The 22,520-nt window shown below is 40.5% G+C and overlaps 1 protein-coding gene across 16 annotated transcripts in view; it reads left to right on the top strand.

Annotated features, from left to right (window-relative positions):
* Positions 1-22,520, top strand: part of HECTD4 (HECT domain E3 ubiquitin protein ligase 4) — a 155,477-nt gene that overhangs the window by 87,589 nt on the left and 45,368 nt on the right. For all 16 annotated transcript variants that reach the window (XM_036448774.2, XM_036448766.2, XM_045585623.1 and 13 more), the window contains 18 exons: positions 485-573; positions 1,158-1,333; positions 3,062-3,197; positions 3,324-3,465; positions 3,567-3,733; positions 5,810-5,956; positions 6,846-7,030; positions 8,126-8,279; positions 9,603-9,883; positions 10,072-10,261; positions 11,443-11,524; positions 13,160-13,362; positions 14,163-14,298; positions 15,053-15,235; positions 15,728-15,892; positions 16,278-16,447; positions 17,272-17,387; positions 21,323-21,426. In XM_036448774.2, coding sequence (XP_036304667.1) covers positions 485-573; positions 1,158-1,333; positions 3,062-3,197; positions 3,324-3,465; positions 3,567-3,733; positions 5,810-5,956; positions 6,846-7,030; positions 8,126-8,279; positions 9,603-9,883; positions 10,072-10,261; positions 11,443-11,524; positions 13,160-13,362; positions 14,163-14,298; positions 15,053-15,235; positions 15,728-15,892; positions 16,278-16,447; positions 17,272-17,387; positions 21,323-21,426 — 2,826 coding nt within the window. The remainder of the gene's footprint in view (positions 1-484; positions 574-1,157; positions 1,334-3,061; positions 3,198-3,323; positions 3,466-3,566; positions 3,734-5,809; positions 5,957-6,845; positions 7,031-8,125; positions 8,280-9,602; positions 9,884-10,071; positions 10,262-11,442; positions 11,525-13,159; positions 13,363-14,162; positions 14,299-15,052; positions 15,236-15,727; positions 15,893-16,277; positions 16,448-17,271; positions 17,388-21,322; positions 21,427-22,520) is intronic.

Raw genomic sequence — 22,520 nt, 5'->3', positions numbered from 1 at the left:
CAGAGCAGAAGGGGGAGAGAGAGAGAGAGAGAGATAGAAACATCAGTGATAAAAGAGAATCATTGATTGACTGCATCCTGCTCGGTGTCTCATACTGGAGATCGAGCATGCAAAATGAGCATGTGCCCTTGATCAGAATCAAACCTGAGACCCTTCAGTCTATAGGCTAATGCTCTAGCCACTGAGCAAAACCAGCTAAGGATTTTGTTTTTTAACTGATTAATAGTGTTATAAAGAAGCTAGCATCATTATCAAACATTGCTTTCAATCCTTAAAAAAATCAATAGCAGAGTTAGAAAGTGGCCAATACCATTTTTAATCACTGAAGTATCAAGTGATGATATACAAATGTGCTTCTGGCATAGAAATATGGGCCAAAGTGGGTGTTTTCCTCCTGAAATTTTCTATTTCTTTTAACACGTGCAGAAAAATTCAGTCTTTGCAGATCCTGCATACCATCTTTTCTTGATTTTTCCTTCTTTAGAACAAAGTGAAAGAACTAGAACTTTTGTGTTCAATGAAGGAAGTCTCCTTTGATGGAAATGATCTTGAAAACATGGTCCTATCACTGAGGTTAGTGATGTTAATGACTATGCAAAGCTAATTTATTCCCTTGGTGCTTAAAAAATGTGAAGATCTAGTCTCAACAGATATTTTATAAAATAGTGTGCATTCATAAAATACTTTAGACTTGTGAATTTTTAAAAATATATTTTTATTGATTTCAGAGAGGAAGGAAGAGGGAGAGAGAGATAGAAGCATCCATAATGAGAAACATGGATTGGCTGCCTCCTACAAGTCCCCCACTGGGGATCGAGCCCACAACCCAGGCATGTGCCCTTAACCGGAATTGAACCTGGGACCTTTCAGCTCTCAGGCTGACGTTCTATCCACTGAGCCAAACTGGCTAGAGCTAGACTTGTGAATTTTTATTTTAACCTTCAAAAGTTAGCACCATGGCATTTGAAACTGGGTAAAAATAACTAAAACTGACCACCGTTTTATAGTTCCCCTCTATTGGGGAAAGGGGGAGGTGAGCAATATTTATCAGTTGACTTTTTCTTAGTTTCCCGTCTATTCCTATTTTTTGTAATAAAAAAAACTTTGGATTTGGTAAACTAGAGAACGACTAAATGCACCTGAGCCTTTCTTTATAGGGAGAAGTTCCTACAAGAAGTGAATTCTCTTATTCAGAAACCCTCGCACCCACTGGCTAAAACGAAGACATTAGTGAAGAGCTTAATGAACAGAGCCGAACTCTTGCTGCATGTCACTATTGCGGCCCATTCTGGCCTCACCAGAAGCATCTCGGGGACCCCTGCAGAGACACCGGGTACTGCTCCAAGCCAGCCCTACACAGGCACTTTGCACTAGCCAGCTCACAAAATGTGCATCAGCTACTTTAAAAAAAACAAACCTTGTGTACTTTCAGAAAGGAAGGAAAAGGAAATTTTTAACATTTTTATTTTGCCTTTTACTTTTTCTAGCAAAAAAAAAAAAAAAGTGCTTCTCATTGAATTCATGTGGTGTTTTGTGAGTCAGCTGAGCACCAGGGAGGCTTCCTTGCCTGCCTCTTCCATTTTTCTTGCGAGCATCTAAGAAGCCCAATGGCATGTATTTTTATAATTCCATGCCCTTAATTTTTGTTGATGGTTTGCCATTTTCATAGTAACATATATAATTAGATAGTCACATTGTGAATCTTTTTTAAAAAAATGTTATTTCAGAGAGGAAGGGAGAGGGAAAGAAAGATAGAAACATCAGTGATGAGATAGAATTGTTGATAGGCTGCCTCCTGCATGCCCCACACTGGGGATCGAGCCAGTCATCCGGGCATGTGCTCTGACCAGGAATTGAATTGTGACCTCCTAGTCTGAAGGTGGTTGCTCAACCACTGAGCCATGCTAGCTCAGCAATATTGTGAGTCTTTTAATGCATCATATTTTTCTCTTGAAACTGAGTTTGCATTTCATCTTTTAATAGGTGGAACCTTCTAGCATGAATTTCCACTATTAAATTTTTTCCCCTGATCCCATTCTATCAATAATTGTTAGCCCAAAAACGTGTTTCTCGGGGACATTAATGAGTCTTCTTACTTAAGCGAGATCACAACTTTGGGCATAGTCCAAAGTAACAAATGTTAAATCTTCTGAAAACACCAGTTGAGTAAACATTCTTAAATGAAAGACTCCATGTATTCCAGCCCATTACCTGATGGACACTATTCAGCAGTTTGCAACCAGCTGATTGCCTAGGGCTCCTCTCACTTGGGAGAGAAGTCCAGGCTGACTCCGAGGTTTCTGACCCTCCCCATAGGCTACCGCTCCCTGAGAACATCAGGGGAAATGTGCCAAGTGTGTGGCGAGATCGCATGCCAGGTGGTCCGCTACGTAACGTCCCTGGCCCCGTTAGACCTGGTACTTAAAGTTCCCGTAGAAAGACCATGACTCACTAAGGCTGGGGATGCTTCCCAAGAGGCTCTTACATTAAACTGTTCCTTTATAAAGCAACTATTTTTCTGGGTAGGGTTAAGGAGTATATCTTATAGGAAGGGGCTGCTCAGATTCTAGCTCAAGCGTGACATTTACTCTTACTGTGATCAAGCCAGAGGTGTCACAAAATGGTAGTAAGTTAGTTAAACAAATCCAAGATTAAAGGGGAACAAAAGCCATCTCTGGGCGATAAAAAGGGTCTGGATTTACTTGAATAAATAAATTTTTGTCCCCAGAAATCACTTTTTCTCTCTTGCTTTTTAAAATGCTATACTAAAGTGGACATTGATAGTCAATGAAATTAAATGAATTTTTGAGCCTTTCTTTGAAAACCCAATATGGTGATGTGAATCTTTTGGTGAAAAGATTTTAGTTTTCCAAGCTAAGATTATTTTTTAACCTAATATCTAGGTTTTCAAAATTGGCCTAAAAATATTAGTTGTGCTTTGCTTGCTGGTTTGGTGGTTTAAGTCTCATAGAAAGTGAAGCTATTTGGTAGTTCCAGGTTACCACCAACCTTACAAATGGGGTAGCAGATGTGTGAACGCTTTTATTCCTCTCTGTTCCAGCTTGTAAGTCAGCTTCTGAAACAAAGGTGATCTCTCATGCTGTGCGGCAGCCTGTTTTTCTTCGGAGCATGTCGGCTCCTTCTGACCTGGAAATGATTGGTAATGAAGATTTGGAATTTACTAGAGCAAATCAGAGGTAAATGGCTAAAGGCCAAGGTTGGATTCCCACATGCAGTTGAATGCTTTTCAATAAAATAAAATAAAAAACCGCACTCCCTGAGGGTCTCTTGTTTTTCTGAGCCAGCAGTTTTCTTTTCCGTAGGCGGCGCCACGTGACCAGCCACCGGAGCAGCTCCTTTACACTTCTGCAGTCATTGGCCATCGAGGACAGCAGGGACAAGCCCACCTACAGCGTCCTGCTGGGGCAGCTGTTTGCTTTCATCGGCACCAATCCTGACCAGGCTGTATGTCACCCGTTGCTGACCATAGATAAACAACACTGAAAAGCACAGAGGGCTGTGACAGTTAGCCTGAATCAGGTGTATTTCCTTCTCATGCATTTCAGGTGTCCAGCAGCAGCTTCCTCTTGGCTGCACAGACACGGTGGAGGCGGGGAAACACACGCAAGCAGGCCCTGGTACACATGCGCGAACTGTTGACTGCAGCTGTGCGAGTTGGGGGAGTGACGCATCTTGTGGGACCAGTGACGATGGTTCTTCAGGGAGGACCCAGGTCAGTTGTTTCTGTTGGTGTTTACTGTCCTCTCTGGAATGGGCAAAACTCTTCCAAAGATTATTCTTGGGGCCAAATCATAGTCTGTGGTTTTGCTTATGTTTCCTCCTAAAATATTATATTTTTATTTTTATAAAAGTAGTACATTATTTCGTAAACATTCAACATATACAGAAAATAAGTCTCTTTACTCACTTTTTCCTCTTAAATTCCACTATTCATTAACAGCTTGTTGTATCAAGTACACATACATAATAAATAGCTGTTTAATTCTCTTTGTACACAAAAGTGTATATGTGTGTGATTTTTTAAAACTTAATCTCTATTGTACAATACATGCCTTATTGTAATCTGAGTTGTTTTGCCTTGTATATCTTGGATCTGTCTTTTCATGTCATTACATATGGATCTGCTTTACAGTTTCTAAGAACTTCATGGACCTCCATTGTATGGATGTCTGAATTTTATATTATTTAACTCATCCCCTGCTGATGGACACATCGGTTTATTCTTCCTTCTCTCTCTTCCTCTTCCCTCCCTTCTCTTCGTTCTTCCTTATTTTCTGTTTTGTTTGATTTTGCATTAACAATAGAGCTTTAATCAACATCCTTATAGTTGTATTTTTGTATACTTTTATGCTTATTTACTGTATTAATTTCTAAAAATGTAATTGTAGATACTAACTTAGAAGAAGGTTTTGTAACTGATGTTTGAGGAATTTTGCATTACTGGTTTCCCACTGTGCTTCAGAGGTCTTGAGAGAGAAATAGATAAGGCCTTTCTCTCCCATCCTGGGCTGGGACTGCTGGAGGCTCCTGTGCCTCCTGGCAACTCTCTGGGGAACTCTGGCCGACAAGGGAGGGCAGTGGCCGGAGGAAAATGCGTTAACCAGGAGCTCATGTGGATATCTTAAGAAATTTCTGTCAATCAGGGGGGGCTGTTATTCTTCAGAAGCAAACAACTCCAAAATCTCGGTGGTTTAAGCAAAATTTTAGTTCTTGTTCACGCCCATCACAGATCCATCTTGGCTTATGGTAATCACAAGGGCCTAGGACAGAGGAGACCACCATCTCAAAAGCCATCGGTCCCCTTGTCAGAGCTCTGGTCATTGGCCAGACTAGTCATATGCCCACCCAACCACAGGGGTGCCCAGAAAGCTTAGTGAGTAACACTAACAATACCACAACTTACTTCCAGAATAATTTCTCCATAATAGTTCCCTCAATTACTAATGTCACATGTCAAACATTTGAAAAACTGCAAACAATCCCGAAGTGTAAAATCACCTGTAAATCTAGTAACTTAAAATAAAACTTAACATTTTAGTGTATTCTGTCTTTATTCTAACCATAGATCTCATCTCCTATAATATTATTAGTGGTTGAATAGCATTGTATCATGTTGCCGAACCTTTATTAAGCCAACTTCCTATTTTTAAACTTTAGGATTTATTTTTGCTATTTTAAACAATATTACATTGCATATCTTTGTCGGTAAATCTAGATAGTTCCAGTTCTAATCTAATAGCAATTGCTATAGAATCTAGCCCAAGCTGAGTTTTTACACTGGGAAAGTCTTACTTTAGTCAATTAGATTCTCCTCTGCTAATAGAGTGTGAACTTGAAAAGGACACTTAGCTGATCTGGGCCTTGGCTTTCTCATTAGTACAATTACATTTACAGCATTCATTACTTCTTGGCACACTGTAGTGTGTCTCAAATAAGTAATTTTCATTACTTCATACATTTGGGAAATTTTGGGTACCATTTCTTGCTCTTAGACAGACTGTGGGCTTTAACCTTCTAAGGCTCTGAGAAGCCCTGCAGAAGGGAGCCTGCTTACCTTTACCTAACTTAGGATTCCTTGTACTTTTCTTGAGTGTATGGCATTGTCTTGGAGGCACACTTAGAAATCCTGCCCAACGGTCTCCTGTGGCCCTGCAGTTAGAGAAACACCAGTGACCTCCAAGATCCCTTCAGTTCTGACTTCATTAGGCACTCAGGTTTCTCAGAAGAAATCTATTGCCCTCATGCTCACTATCACTGTTCTTGACTAAGCTTTGGTTTTGTTTCCTAGAATTGAAGAACTAACCTGTGGTGGAATGGTTGAGCAGGTCCAGGAAGCTTTTGGCGAGACCATGACCTCTGTCGTGTCTCTGTGTGCTCGTTACCCTATTGCATGTGCAAATAGCATTGGACTCTTGTGTACCATACCTTACACCAGGTAAGCAAGGAAATGCTTTTTATTGTGTATAAGTTATACCACATTGTAGTTAATTAAATAAAAATATTTTTAATTTTAAAAATTGGATTTTGCCATGACCAGTTTGGCTCAGTGGATAGAGCATTGGCATGCGGACTGAAAAGTCCCGGGTTCAATTCTGGTCAAGGGCATGTACCTTGGTTTAAGGCACATCCTCAGTAGCAGGTGTGCAGGAGGCAGCTGATTGATGTTTTTAGCTCTCTATCCCTCTCCCTTCCTCTCTGTAAAAAATCATTAAAATATATTTAAAATAAAAAATTGGATTTTTTTTGCTTTTATTATCCAATGATATCATTCTTATTAAATGAGCTTGCCTCCCGACACCTGACGTTACTATGTAAATTCCTTATTGTGAGTTCCTACATGATCAAATGTGGCCATTAGATATTATATTACATTGGGAGAATGGAGAGGTTTGAAGAAAAGAAAAAGGTCCTTAGGAAATTGCTTATAATTTTGTCAAAAAAATTTTTGCATGTGCACATCTATTTCCTTTCTTAGTCACTCAGTTAATAGTTTGAAGATGCCAGGCACTTATGAAGTCATTCTTTGAATCCCCTTCTGATAAAAACATAAATTTTTTTTCTGTTATAACAACCTTGAGTTGATGTCATCAGTTTTTAACTTTGCTGGTCTGTATGAGAAAACCAGAACTTGAAGTTCCTTATTAATGAAGGAAATCTTCATTCTATAAAAACATGTCAGTTATACATTAGAGTATGCTAAGTGGTAAACAAAGACCTATACCGACATGTTTTTTTGTCTCTTTGATAGCCTGAGTCTTAAGGGAGAGATTCTTGAGGGCTGGTCGGTTATGTTTGTTCTGTGTAACCCTTCCCCCCTGGCCCAGGAGTGAAGAGAAGTGCCTGGTGCGCAGTGGCCTCGTTCAGCTCATGGACCGGCTGTGTAGCTTGAGCAGCCAGACCGAGTCCAGCTCCAGCGAGAAACAAACCAAGAAACAGAAGGTGGCCACCATGGCCTGGGCAGCCTTCCAGGTGCTTGCCAACCGCTGTGTTGAATGGGAAAAAGAAGAAGGTAAGAAGCAGGATTTCTCTCTCTCTCTAAAATCAATAAAAAAAAAAGAAGATACAGTCTAGTGGGGGAAGTTGACCAGGAAACATATAATTACAGGGTGGTCAATGCTATAATCAAGGTGAATATAGCATTGGAGTCCTAGAGGTTTCTATAGACCAGCTGTGCTAGGAATCAGGCAGAGCTTACCAAAGAAGGTGACATGTCAGTAACTCTTGAAGGGATAATGAAGACTTCTAAGCAAAATACACAGTACACATAGGCATCGGGATCCAGGAAATCATGGGAAGTTCAGGAAAAGACAAAAAAATATAGTGGCTTCTATAAGAGACTAGAGGCCTGGTGCACGAAATTCATACACTTGGGAAGGGGTTCCCTCAGCCTAGCCTGCGCCCTCTCCCAGTCGGGAGTCCTTTGGGGCTCCCCAGGGGCCTAAGCCATCAGTCAGACATCACTAGCGCTGCAGCAGAGGCGGGAGAGGCTCCCGCCACTGCCACTGCACTCACCGGCCATGAGCCTGGCTTCTGACTGAGCGGAGCTCCTCCAGTGGGAGCACAGTGACCACCAGGGGGCAGCTCCTGCATTGAGCGTCTGCACCCTGGTAGTCAGTGCGCATCATATTGATTGGTCAATTTGCATATTAGCCTTTTATTATGTAGGATGCTTGGGAGCGGGGTTGGGCGAGGCTCTGAAACTACAGTGAAAATGGAGCTCCAAAAAGCTCTTATTTTTGAGAAGAGGTAGGGTGTAGGTTAAAATTAATGCTTTCATTGCAGTAAAAATGGTGATTCTTCCCTGCCAATCACAGCCTGTTTTATTATGATTTTCTTATGGATTAATTATATTCAGTTTTAATTAAGAATAGTCTCTTTTCTCAACATTGAATCATTTTTCAAGTTACTATTACTTTTTTATATGCAGATGTTATCAAATGAGGAGATGCTAATTGGATAGCTAATGAAATACAGAGCAAGTTAAGAAAAAATGGGCGAGAGGGGAGGGCTTTAACAGGAGGCCAAGGGGGAGGGCTTGGGAACCTGCAGGCTGGCCATGGCTTCTTGGGGTTTCACCAGGCCTTTTCTCTCTTTAACTCTGAAGGCGGCTCCACAGAGGCTGTGCACTCAGGTCTGGCCCGGCAGGTGTCCAGCCTTCTCACTAACCATCTTGCCCGAGCGACCGAGTGCTGCGGTAACCAGGCTGCAGGGAACGATGCTCTCCAGGACGTCCTCAGTCTCCTCAACGATCTCTCGAGGTATGGCAGGCCCGCCGAGCCCGGGAGCAGGCTTCTTGCCTCTCGAATGATTGGGCTTCCTGTGGTTGGCCTTATCTCTTGAACCATGTAAATTACTAGGCTGTTCTGACATACTCCTGCCTCAAAAATAGTAGAGAATAAAGTCATTGAAAAACAGTATTTTGTTCCAAAATGTGAGGATTATTCAGGTGAATATCCACATCATGAAATAGTATAGTTTGTTTCAATACTTTGTTGGTAACATCTGCTTGCCTTTTAAGTCTATGCATTTACATTCAATAACCAAAAATCCTTACCCTCTTTATAACAAGATTAAGGACCTATCATTAACTCACTTTCTCATGCTGTGTCTTTTTAAATTTTATTTATTGACTTTGAGAGAGAGAGAGAAACATTGATTTATTGTTCCACTTATTTATGCATTCAGTGGTTAATTCTTGTATGTGCCCTGACTGGGCGTTGAACCTGGAACCTTGGCATATTGCGACAATGCTCTAACGAACTTAGCAACCCATCCAGAGCCTCGTGCTGTGTCTTTAAAAGATTTCTGTGGAAGTTTAGGACCATCATGGTGATCCATGAGGCACATGAGAGCTTGTCCACACAGGCTGCTTGTGTGGCTCCTGGTGGACTCGAAGCTTTCTCCTTAGTGACAGCTGAGGCTGATCGCAGACTGGTGAGGCCTTCCCAGCTCTGCATAATGTCTAGCGTCTCGAGGTACTCTTTAAAAAGGCCTGAAAAGCCGAAACCGGTTTGGCTCAGTGGATAGAATGTCGGCCTGCGGACTGAGGGGTCCCAGGTTTGATTCCGGTCAGGGGCATGTACTTTGGTTGTGGGCACATCCCTAGTAGGGGGTGTGCAGGAGGCAGCTGATCGATGTTTCTCTCTCATCAATGTTTCTAACTCTCTATCCTTCTCCCTTCCTCTCTGTAAAAAAATCAATAAAATATATTTTAAAAATAAAAAATAAAATAAATAAAATAAAAAGGCCTGAAAGATGACTATAAGGCTCCTAGGTGGGGTGCTCTGTGATCATGCTGAACTATAGGATCTCATGTGAGTGAGTAAGCATCAGGAATCAGGGAATATTTAAAAATCTTTCTTTTTAAGTATTATTGGTGAATTCTGAGCTTTCATCAGATAATTACAAAAAAAAACAAAAAAAACAAAAAAACCCCTCAATTCTCCACCATCAAAGCACAGTTCCAAATCCAGGTCTTCTGAAGTGATCCATTGGTTTAATCTTAGGTAGGGACCTCTTGCTACTGAATTTCTATAGATTAACATTCCCAGCATCCTGTACCTTTCTTCCTTCGTTTTCAGGAGTCACATAGGTAAAGCCATCCTAAGCCAGCCAGCTTGTGTGTCCAAACTCCTCTCCCTGCTGCTTGACCAACGCCCATCTCCAAAGCTGGTCCTTATCATCCTTCAGCTGTGCCGGGCGGCACTCCCGCTAATGAGCGTAGAAGACTGTGGGAACGTGGAGCTCCCACCCTGGAGCTACTCTGTCCCCTCCCTCAACAGTGAGCAGGAGGATCCCAGCGACCCCGCATCCAAGATTGCCTCGTTGCTCTTAGCAAAGCTGGCAGATTACGTGGTCCCAGGTGAGCAACTTTGGGGCGGGAGAATTGGCACTGCCGTTGTGGGCACTCACACGAGCTTTCACCTGTCCACAGTGGCAGCTGTGCTTCGTGATAAAAGAGATGAAGAAAGGAGAGAGGGAGGAAGAGAGATTCCAAAACCAGTGTTCTCACTGCACAAACAACTTTGCAATTTTTCTGTTTGCTTAAAGGATGTCAGACAGTTCTTTCTCCAACTGCTTCTGAACCTGACACCACATTGACAAAAACCAGTCCCAAAAATTCCTTAAAAGGAGATAAAGATCCTGGAGAAGAGAGTGAAGCAGTGGATGGCAAGCTCTCTATCTTCATCCACAAGCGGGAGGACCAGTCATCCCATGAAGTTCTCCAGCCGTTACTAAGGTAACAGGGACTTAATAGCTACATGTCATCAGGCCCTATGCTGAGAAAGCCCTTTACATATGTTAACTGTCTCAGCCCTCTTAGCAATTCTAAGACGCAATCACTGCTACTGTCATCCCTGTCATTACACATGGAAAAACAAGCTGAGCTGAAAGGCAGACGCAGGGTCTCTATTCACAATTAACCACAGCTCAGTTCTGTCTCTCCAAACCCAACAGAGCGAAAGCCCTGTTGACAATGTACTGTTTGTGTTCGATGGAGAATTTACTGTGTGCCTTGGGCTTTGAGAAAGAATAATGCAAACAATGTTACTGGCATCCTTCAGCCATCAGTAAATTTGAAGATGCCATTGACTGAGGGGTGGAGCTGTAGTAAGATAAACTATTTTGAGGTTTTATTCATTGAAGTATGAATGATATGATTGCTCAAAGAAGTAGAAATATGTCATTACTGTCCAATGACCGCAAGCCTTTGGGGCCCTGTTAGTAGGATCCAGGACATGGGAAGGCCTGCCATAGAGCACAAGGGCCTGTAGAATAGGTGTTTATGTCTCAGATGGAAGAGTCATAAACACCTGCTCTACATGATTTGGTAACGGTTTCATCTTCATATTTGGGTCCCTTGTCTGCCATCGTGGCAACTGAAAACAGTAATAGGCTGCTGACATAAACTAAGCAGGTCTAGGGCAGATCAGTGCTTATGAAGAAATCTCTATAACAGATGTCTTGAGCATTGCAAAACATCATAGTATAAGTTTGGTGGCAGAGGAAGCTGAATTATTAAAAAGGGAGATCCATTCATTCACATCAAGGCATTGAATCCATGCTGTTGTTAAAATTCCCCTCACTTGGGGATTCAGATCACTTACTGAGTGTCCCCTGTGTGCTCGGCCTTCTTTATTGCAGGTTAGGTTATCAATTTCATTCAACTCTTTAGTCTGTGCATCATTTTCACATAGGTTTTTAATTATCCTTAAACTCTAAAAACAACTATTGTTTTAATTCCTTCAAGTCTATAATTAAGCAACATAAGATCATTTCCTTTTGGAAAAATTGAGTCTTAATGGTGCATTTTAAAAACCTGTAATGGTGGCCTGACCATTGCTGGAGGGCCCCACGGTATGCAGCCCCACCTTCAACTGAGCCAGTAATGTTGGTGTCTCTCTCCCCTCCCCTTTTCAGTAGCTCAGAAGGACGGCCCTTCCGACTTGGTACTGGTGCCAACATGGAGAAAGTTGTGAAAATGGATCGAGACATGACCAAGGTAACCCTGATATGCAGACACCTGCTCTGACAAGGCCCACAATTAAAGCACATTTGCTGTGCTTCAGGTTTTCACAAGACTTTTTTTAAATTTAAGTTCCCACAAGGCAGAGTGAGAAATTAAAGTCAGTAGCTTAACTGAGTCCATTTTCAAGAGAAGTAGTCAAAACCAATTTGTCATTAATGTTGAAATGTAAAAGAGAACCCTTAGTTTTGATGTACAAATTTTTTCTTAGCTCTGTTAAAAAAAATTTTACAGCTTAAAAATACTTTTAAAGCGATAATAGATGAATAGCCCATCAAAATATAAAAATATGCCCTGGCTCACAAATCACATCCTTCTATATATTTAAAGGTTAATGTGCAAATCAACCAAACAGCTAAATGACTAGTTGCTATGACAAACACTGACTGCAGGGGGCAGACGCTCAATGCAGGAACTGCCCCTTGGTAGTCAGTGCGATCCCACAGGGGGAACACTGCTCAGCCAGAAGCCCTGAGCAGGGCTCACAACTGGCAAGTGCAGCAGCGGTGGTGGAGCCTCTCCTGCCTTCACAGCAGTGCTAAGCATGTCTGACTGGCAGCAGCCGGGCATCCCTCAAAGGCTCCTGGACTGCAAGAGGGCACAGGCTGGATTACGGTGTGCGTGTACACGCTGCCCCTCCCAGTTCACAAATTTCGTGCATTGGACCTCTAGGAATATATAAATAAAGGAAAGGAATAAAAACAGTAATGTGTCATTTTCGCCTGGCTGATGGGAAAGTTAAGAAAGTTGGATAATACCCATTATTGTCAAGGTGAGGGTACAAAGGCATTCTCCAGTTTCCAGAGAAAACCATGGTCTTCACAGTTCTGTTTGTAAGTAACAAATATGATCTGTGTACACATACATACGGGATTAGTTGAAAAAATTGTTGCATGTCAATTTTACCTCAATTCTTTAAATTATTTTTTATTGTATATTCTATTGATTTTTTTGCAGAGAGGAAGGGAGAGGGATAGAGAGTTAGAAACATCAATGAAAGAGAAACATTGATCAGTTGCCTCCTGCACATCCCCTACTAGGGATGTGCCTGCAACCAAGGCGCCCTTGACCGGAATTGAAGCTGGGGCCCTTCAGTCTGCAGGCTAACGCTCTATCTACTGAGCCAAACCAGTTAGGGCTGTACCTCAATTATTTAAATCAGTGATTGCCAACCTTTCAGACCTCATGGACCATCAGTGGTCCATGGACCACTGGTTGACAACCACAGCTTTAAATTATAAAAATTTTAAAAATTGTTATATTCATATGATAAAATACTGTACAACTCTCAAAAAGAGTCAGATAACTCTTTATACCAATATAGGAATATATTCAGATATTTTGATAACTGATAGAAATAAATGGAAAAACTGTGTATAGAGTGATCCATGATAATGTAAGTGAGAATGTGCATGGAAAACATCTAGAAGACTAATAGTTTTCTCCCTCTAGGTGAGGACAAAGGATGTTTTGGGGAATTTCCCTTAAACAATATGTTAATATATGAAATTTTGAAAATGGGTTGGTTTGGTAGCTGGGCACACAGATTTCACAGAGTTTAATCATGAAAGGAGTGACATAGATCTCGAGAGCGTCTTCCATGCCCTGCAGGGTGGCTGCTGCGAGGTGGTCACAGAAGAGGCCGCTGCTGCTCTCCGAAAAGCAACCAAGTGGGCACAGTCAGGCCTCATCGTCAGTGTTGGGCCACCTGTGGAGTCGGTCAACCCAGAGACTGTGAGTGGCCTGTCCACAGGCGACAAGAAGAAAACTGCCCAGACCTCCATTTGCCGCGAGAGGAACTCTGAGCTTGCGAGGTAAGTCTTTTTATAGGGTTGAGCCTATCTACTCTCTTTTCACATTTACTTTGTGGTGGGTTTATTTTTAGAGTTTTAATTCCTTATCACCAATTGACCTGCTGGAAATGGGAACTGGTGGCTTAAAATACCACCTGAGGTTGTGATGGGCAAACGGGGAGGCACTCCTGGCTGAGAGGACACCTATAACCAGGGGCTTGTTGTTGTTTTAATGTGTTTTTACTTATTTTAGAGAAAGGAAGGGAGAGAGAAACATCTATCGGCTGCCTCCCATACTCAACTTGACCTGGAGTTGAACCCAAAACCTGGGTATGTACCCTAACCAGGAATCGAACCAGCGACCTTTCGGTGCACAAGATGATGCTCGAACAGCTGAGCCCATTAATTTTTCTCAGAGGCTTGTTATTCTGAGAAAGGTCACAAGCACAAACACTAGCTACAGTTTTGAGTGTTAATGAACTCTGGCCTTGCTGCCTTTACTTCTTCCAAACAATACTTCCCACCATCCCTGCTGTACACTTAGCTTCTTTCTGGGAGAGGAGTGGGTGAATGCATTTGTCAGGAGTCCCATGCCTGCAAGCAGTGCAGTTACAGGTGGTCTCCTCAATCCCTAGGTTTGCACAATCAAAATCGAAGGTTCATTGTTTCAGAGGAGTCTTAGTTACCAAAAAGATTTCTTCCTAATGATAACTTTCTTCTTATCAGTCAGTGAATTTTGACACCAACACTATAAAAGCCACTTCTTGACATTCTTAACCATGGCACTGGGCACTGACAATGTTCCCTGTTGGCACTTGCAGGACTGACCCTGTCCGACCCTTCATCAGTGGGCATGTGGCAAACAGCATGGCTGCAGAAGTGATCGCCCTGCTGCACAGCCTGCTAATGGCCCCTGAATCAAATGCTGCTCAGATATGGACCACAACAGCAGAAAAGGTCAGTGCGGTGTTGCTGCTAAACCAAGGAAGGAAACGAGGGTTCTTTTTGATTCATTCCTATCAAGGGACATTTTAGAAAAGCGAGATTTCCCATATGGGCCAATTATACTTGCTTCCTGTTTCCCCCTCAAATTTGCTTTGATTTAGTGGTTTCAACTCTGTTCACCAGTTCTAATCTTGGAGAAGACAGGACAGAGTTCTTAGAGAAAGAATGGCACCCCTTGATTCTCTTTCTTGCTTGTGTTTGAGTGTTGCCAACATTAGGAAATTGTGCAGCCTTGTTTATTGCATTTGTGAAGGTACTGGCTAAGTCTTACGGTGGCCTCTGAGCGCTCTGACAATAACGCATCATTACCAGTGTAGCTAGAGCTCTATGATCACTTCCCCTTTCCCATAGTCATCCTTCAGAGACGCTATGTACCATGTCCTAAAGGTAGTTGGGTGTGAGATGTAGGCAGTATGCTCTGACGGTTTTCCTTCAGATAAATTTTTGCTTTATTTTAGGGGTTTTATTAATACAATGTTTGTTTCTCCAATATTTTGAGGTTGTTTATTTCCAGTTCTGTCCAACTACCTTAGGCAAATATGGCAGGAATGCCAGGGGTCTTACCCTAATAGTTATTTCATGCCTCCCATACCCACAGTTACTTCAGTACGTGAAACCCAGTCACTGTTGTAGACTCTTCATCACCCTTAGTATCAAAACGACCAAAACTCCAGCTCCTCCTACATGGACTGCTTCTTATGTTTAGGTTTTGTCTCGGGCACTGATGTACATTCCACAATTGGGGAAATATGCAGAAAGCATTCTGGAAAACGGAAGCAGTAGTGGTAGAAAACTCGCCAAACTTCAGAGAATCGCCCGCCAGGCCGTCGCTGCGCTGTGTGCGCTTGGAGGCTTCAAAGAGACAATCAAGATAGGGTCTGAGGTTCAGGTAATCAGCCTCCATCTCCCCATATTGTTGTTTTGCTCTGCCTATAAGCATCCATTGATTAATTGACCACCTGTTGGGTAAAATCCTTGGTCCTTCAAGCTAAATAAGGAATCTGAGAAATGCATTCTAATTCACAGTGTTGCAGACTGAATATTAGAACATTATTATATGTTGTTAACTGTGATGTTGTAATACTTACGTCCTATGGTGTCTTTAGTGTTGGCAGTATTTTACAATTGAAATGTTGAGATTTAATTGAGATTAAATCATACTGTAACCACCTTGACATAAGGTTTTAGGGCCTGATATTTTAACTCATGTTCAGGACTTTGTATTATAATAACTGCTGATATTATATGATATCAGCATTATAATCAACTGTTACTGTAATGCCCTAATGACAGCTGTGAATTTACTCTTCCCATTTGTCACATGTAGAGCTACTTCCACTGTCGGAGCTGGTAGGTGGTGCTGATCCATCTGTGTCTCTAGGTTCTAGGCAGAGGAATATCAGGAAGCATCGGAGTAGTGGCTTCTATCAACGAACAGGAAGGTATAGCTACAGTCAGATTCCCACCCATAGACTGTAGAAAGACTTCGCAAGCATCAGACACACTGACTATTCCATTGTCTAGACTTTGTGTTCCAAGATCAGAGGTAAGGTGATTTTTAAATGCATTATAAAATGTCACTGCAAATGGTAACAGTACTATAATGAATAATGTGCACAGTACAGAAGTGCAAATACTTGATTATCTTGAATTTTACTCATGATGTGTATTTATATATTGGGAATAATTACTTAATAGTCACATTTGTGTGAAATTTGTTAACTTGATGCCAAAATGCAATTCTTTGATTAGAAATATTTCATTGTATAATATTTTTTATTATTTTGGTCTAGTTTGTAATTTTCTGTATGGTGACTTTATTTTTTTAACTGATAATTTGAGAATTAACTCCAGATAATAACACCCTCATTTCTTATAAACTAACTACTTGAATTTAACTTTTTGCCATGCCCCTCCCCCACCACCATCAGGCATTGCCTCTTCATAAACTGTCCATTACTGAGAAGGTAGTACAGGCAGTCCAGTCCATGTTGCTTCCTCAGGAGGGAAGTCTCTCTATTCATACCTCACTTCCTGCAACAGGAGATGGGTCAGCTCCTGTGATGGCAGTTGTTCGGCTCCTGGCTGAAATCAGAACAAGGTGAGCACCTTCCAGAGATCCCCTCCCGTGCCAAGGTGGTGTAGGCCGCAGAGGCAGGTCCTCGGTGAGCACCTGCACTCCAGGCTCGGCGGGTCCGATTCTGCACTTTGAAATAAAGTTTAGCTGTTCCCTTGAAAAAATAAAAAATAATCAAAATGTGACATATAGAATGAAGGCTCCCCTGATTTGCTTTGGTAAAGGAACTTTGTTCTCTCACAGGAATTCCTCTGTCACTTTGCCTTTTTTAAATGGTACAAGTCTACTTTAGTTCATATCTAGTTCATCATTGTCCAGACTGACAATGAGAAAGCTAGGGAATTCGCCACAAGTGTTGGTGTTGGAAAGAAGAGCAGTCTTTTCCTGCAAATACATCAACTTACCATTAAGCAAGAGAAACAAGTTTTGCTTTTGATAATGAGACTTCTCAGAAAGCTTTCATATGTACTTTGATTCAGGTGAGAGTCAGAAAAATACAGATATTCCAAGTGTTTGGATTCCGCTTGTTCCCATGCAGCACAGTTTAGGAAATGCTTTTTGGAGACAACTCTAATTTCTCCCCTGGCACTTTGTGTCTCCATTTAATGGAGGTGACAACCATTTTTCCCTTTTCTGATTGTCCGTGCAGTGTCAGCAGTTACCATGTGGGAAAAGATAAATTACTTAAGAATTTCCAAACCAATCCAGCTCAGAAAAAATGCAAGAGGAAGGGGGAGTTTGAACCTTGTAAATTGGGGGACAAAATTGATTGAAATGTTTTTCACAGTTGACTTTTTAGAGAATGAACATTGATGACTTTGAAATATTGTAAATCTTTTAACATTAAGAGCATGCCTGGTCATGGCCCAGCTTTTAGAAGACAGCTTATTTTGTGAAGAATTCATACAACAGTGCCCAGCAGCTGTTGAAGTTCTAAACCTGGTAGCCCAGGAATGCAGTGCTGGTGAGTACCTGTTATGGAAAGTATTTATCTTATGGAGTCTTGTCAGCACATTACTTGATAATGAAAATTAAACAGTTTTCATACACACAGCCATCAAACAGCTGGATTCTACAGACAATACTTATCACAATTCACTTTCATCCCAGATCTAGAAATGGAAATAAAAAGCTTTCAGTGTATATCATATAGGAAATCAGCATTTTTCAGTCTAACTTTAGGGCCATGTCAAAGTGGGTTTTTTCTCCATTCATATCAATTCATTGCCTTTATTTCCCTATTAGAACTATTTATGAATGGTCCTTTGGGCTGCACATACCTTATGACTATTGTGATTGACTACATTTGAATTCAAAATCAGGAGTTTGCACTGACATCCATCTGTGTGTGTGTGTGTGTGTGTGTGTGTGTGTGTGTGTGTATGTATGAAAAAGTTTAAATAGATACAAAAATAGGAAGGTTAATATAATGAACCCTCATGTTCTCATCACCTCGTTTCAATAGTTATCACCTGTAGCCAACCCTGTTTCATCCATGCTGTACCCTCCTGATTGTTTGAAAGCAAATTCTTAGGTATTATTTTTTCCATAAATATTTTAGTATGTGTCTCTAAAATAATAAGGACTCTCAAAAAAATAACCACGATACCATGATCACATCTAAAAAATTAACAGTAATTCTTTTAATATTATTAAATATCTAGTCATTGTTCAACTTTTTAATTCTCTCAAAAAGTCATACTTGTTTTTACATACGTTTATTTGAATCAGGATTCAAGCAAAGTTCATATACTGTAATTTATTTCTATGTCTTTTAAATTTCTTTTAAAATATTGATTCCCCTTAGTATCTTTTTTCCCCTTTGCAATTTATTTGTTGAAAGGTTTCCCACAGTCTGGATTTTGCCGATTGTATCCTAGTGGTGTCATTTAATATGTCCCTTTGTCCTCAAATTTCCTGTAAATTGGTTGTTGGTTTGGGTGTTTTTAAGTGAAAGTTTATGCTGGTCCCCAAGGATATAACTGGATCCTGTATGAAATTGTTCCCAATTAGGTTGGCATTCATCCCTCAGTGTTCTAGTGCTAGTATTCTCATGAACTATAAGGAAGAAATTAATCTTTCACTTCCTTAATAGTTCTTTTTATAGTTTAAGTTTATGCTTTTTTTTTAGCCATTTTTATTCATATCAGTTACTATTTCTCATTTTCATTTGCTTTTTCAGTAACTAATCTTATTTCTGTCCTTGAATTTTTGTCCTTTTTCACATTTGACTTTTACTGGTTTGTTTCTGCTTTTTATTTTTATTTATTTTTTTAATATATTTTATTTATTTTTTACAGAGAAGAAGAGAGAGAGAGAGAGAGCTAGAAACATCGATGAGAGAAATCATCGACCAGCTGCCTCTTGCACAACCCCCATCGGGGACGTGCCCGCAACCAATGTACATGCCCTTGACTGGGATCGAACCTGGGACCCTTCAGTCCACAGACCAACGCTCTACCACTGAGCCAAACCGGCTTCGGCTGTTTCTGCTTTTTAATTAGTCTTCATTCTATATCTGTTTTACTTCTCAAATCTCCTTTCTCTAATAAGCATAGTGCTGTGGAGGCAGGGACTATTGTTAAAACTCAGAGAGACCCTGAGAATAGAAAAATATAATAGAAGAAAGGAGTTTGCTAGACTTCTTGGGTGAAATTACTTGTGACTAATTTTTGCCCATAATTTTGTGTTATACTAAATTTTAGGTCCTTTGTTCCCTGCCTCTCCCTTTTAACATTCTCAGTTTAGGTTGCATATAGGACATTTTAAAATGATTTTAGCAAGCATATAACTTGCTGAATTAATTGCTTGCTTTTCTATAGGGCTCTTTGAGTATCCTCTTTTATATATTTTATGAAATAAAGAGGACTCATTTGTGAAATTAATTTTGGTACTTAATGCACAGGCTAGTAAGTATAATAATTTAGAGCAGTGATCTCAAATGGTTTTACTAATAACCACCTAACCCTTTTTTCCTACTGGAAAATAACTGTGGTAACAGAAGGTTGGAAAGAAACATATGAGAAGTACTACAAAAGAGAAAACTATTAGCTTATCGATTTATATTGTAAAATAGCACTTTATGTTGTATAATATTAAGATGTTGACTTCTCGGTCGTTTACCTATAAAAAACAACTCTTCCCACCCCTAGCATCTGGGTTACTTTGCAACACAACAGGGGATTCTCACATCCTACAAGGAGCCATAAACTGTGCTTAAAAGAAATCATGTTTAATAAAGAGGATTCAAGGTGATAGGTAGAAGAGAAAATTCTTTGATTTTGATTTTGATTTTAACTAGAGGCCCGATGCACAAAATTTGTGCAAGGGCTCAGCCCTTGCAGCCCCGGCTGCCTCGAAGCCTCACAGCCCCGCCCACTGGTCGTTCTGGAAGGTTGTTCTGGAAAGTCATTCGTTATCCAGCCTAATTAGCATATTCGCTCTTTATTATATAGGATTATTTAAAATGTGTTGATATTTTTTTATTTCATATATGAAAATGTTATAACATTTATAGGCAACAATATATTGAGTGTCTAAAATTAAGAAAAAAATTTTAATGAATTCCTTCTATTATTTCACTTTATCTGGGATGTATTAAGCAGCAGATTTGCCATTATATTAACTAAGTCATATCAAAATTGTATAGCTTCTTTGATCCAAGGAAAGAGTATCTAATTTCATCTGATCTAGGAAAAGAGCACAACAGAACTTTTTCCCATGAAGCAATATCCCTGAGAAGTTAACTTGATCCCTTGATTGAAATAGCATAGGGAACAAATTTTAAAACTGAAAAAAAAAAAAAAAGAAAGAAAGAAAAAGAAACGAAAAAAAAGTCCTCAGTTTTAATTTGTACTCTTACAGAAGCCAGACTCTCTCAGGTTCAGCTGCTTCCTCTTCTTCCTAAATACACACATTCCCAGAGCCAAAGGTTTTTCTCAAACTTTGAAAGTTCATAGGATCCCTGGGAAGCATGTTAAAATGCTGTCCAAGCTCTAGCCAAAAGTCACAATTGTAGGTTGTCGGCGGATCTCATCCCTCACTTGAAGGAACAGTGCTCTGAATTCCCCTGACCCCCCTCCTCAGCCTGCCTCTCCTGTGCTGTCAGGCTTCCCTGTGGACAGTCCTTCCCTGAGACCCAGCCTGGCAGCTTAATAAAAAGTGTTTATCAAAAGTAGCTGGGCCCTTTATGAGTAATTAGTTTACATTTATGTAATGGACTCCACCAATCCTATAACTACATAGTTTCCTTCTTTAACTTGTCCAGTGGGAAACAGATCTGGACTTGTGCCTTCCAGGTGTAGTTAAAGGACAGAGAGTGCACACCTCGTGGCCTGGCCTCACTCCTGCCTCCACTTTGACCCTTGTGCTTGGCCTCAACTTCCCTTCCATTTTCTAATCCATACCTAATTCCATTTTCCATTGTGTTGGTGTCTATAGCTATGGTACAAGTCAATAAAGTTTTCTTGCTATTATCCTAAACAATTCTGTTTTACTTTTATTGGATTTCATTTTATTCCTCCTAAGGCATCTTTTTTTAAAAATTGAGTTATAATTAATTTACCATACATTTTATCAGTTAAAAGTGTACAGGTCAGTGGGTTTTAATATATTCACAGAGGTGTGCCACCATTACTACTGTCTCTAATTCCAGAACATTTCCATCCTCCCTCCCCCCAAAAAACCTTGTACCCATGACACAGTCATTCCTCATTATCCCACATTGCTCTGCTGCTAAGCTATGTGTATTAGGCAAAGATGTCTCAGGGCATTTGCTCTTTTGTTAGGATTTGAATCATCTCTGCAAGCATTATTTTGCTTTGACCCTTCTCCAAAAAAGGTGGAGCGCTTTTGGGGGTTGTAAGACTCGTTTTCATTTATTCGATGTATCCCCTCCAGGAGAGCGACTGGCAGTTGTGGAGGTGCAGTGTGAGCGGCTGAGGATGCTCTACCGGGACTGTGCTAGGCCCCCACCGCCACCCCTGCAGGCTGACCGGAGACAGGTGAGCCCGCAGGACCACACCGCCGGCCTGACCGCAGCGCTGGACATGGAAAATGCCAACTAGCGCTTCAGTAGAATTTAGACTGAGCATTTGAAAGCCATTTGGAGGTGTATATTCTGCAGGGACTTACTGTCCTCTTTGAATGTCAAAGCATATTGTTTTTGTCATTCTGAATATGGAAGAATTACATTAGAGGAGCAGAGCTCATTAACTTGTACATTTTAATGTCATCAACAACAGAAAAAGAACACTTTTTCAAAAATGTTAGATCTGTAGCTGATCTCATAAAAATAAGACTATGTAGAGAGAGAATAAGAGCGAGATTAAAAAGCAGAAGTTGCAAAATACTAACAATTGCTATATCTGTGACTTTCTAGCAGCACTATTCATAATAGCCCAAAAGATGGAAACAACCTAAATGTCCATCAACTAATGAATGAATGCATAAAATGTGATGTATCCATTTGTGGAATATTATGCAGCCTTAAAAAGTAATGCTGCAGTAATACATGCTATAATATGGGTAAACCTTCACATTATGCTAGGCAAAAGTAGCCAGTCACAGAAGATCACATGTTATATGATTCCATATGAAATTCCCAGAACAAGCAAATTCATAGACACAGAAAGCAGATTGATGGTTGTTACGGGCTGGGGGGAGGGTCAGATGGGGAGTAACTACAAATGGGCAAAGGTTTCTTTTAAGGGGGACAAAAATTTTCTATAATTAAGTCGTAGCGATGGTTGCACAACTCTGTGAATATCCTAAAATAACATTGAATTGTACACTTTAAAGGGGTAAATTATATGTTATATGAATTACAATATATTTCAAAAAAATAAATGCATTATAGTAAGAGTATATAAAAATTATAGTAGTATTGTGGGCGTGAAATTATTTCAAAATCAAAAGCTTAAAAAAATATATAAAAAGTAATGTCACCGGAAACCTCATCATTTCCGATTGCCTATAATTTCTATTTAAATGGGCTTCTGCAGTCCATTCAGTTTTGTGTCTAGCTTTTCCTTTTCCATAGATGAGTATATTTCCACACCAACTAATAAAAACTGAATAGTCCAGCATATATTATACT

The sequence above is a fragment of the Pipistrellus kuhlii genome, unplaced genomic scaffold (genome assembly GCF_014108245.1).
Source record: "Pipistrellus kuhlii isolate mPipKuh1 unplaced genomic scaffold, mPipKuh1.p scaffold_m20_p_20, whole genome shotgun sequence".
NCBI lineage: Eukaryota > Metazoa > Chordata > Mammalia > Chiroptera > Vespertilionidae > Pipistrellus > Pipistrellus kuhlii.
Note: the sequence above shows the minus strand (reverse complement) of the source record. Positions and strands in the feature narration are given on the sequence as shown.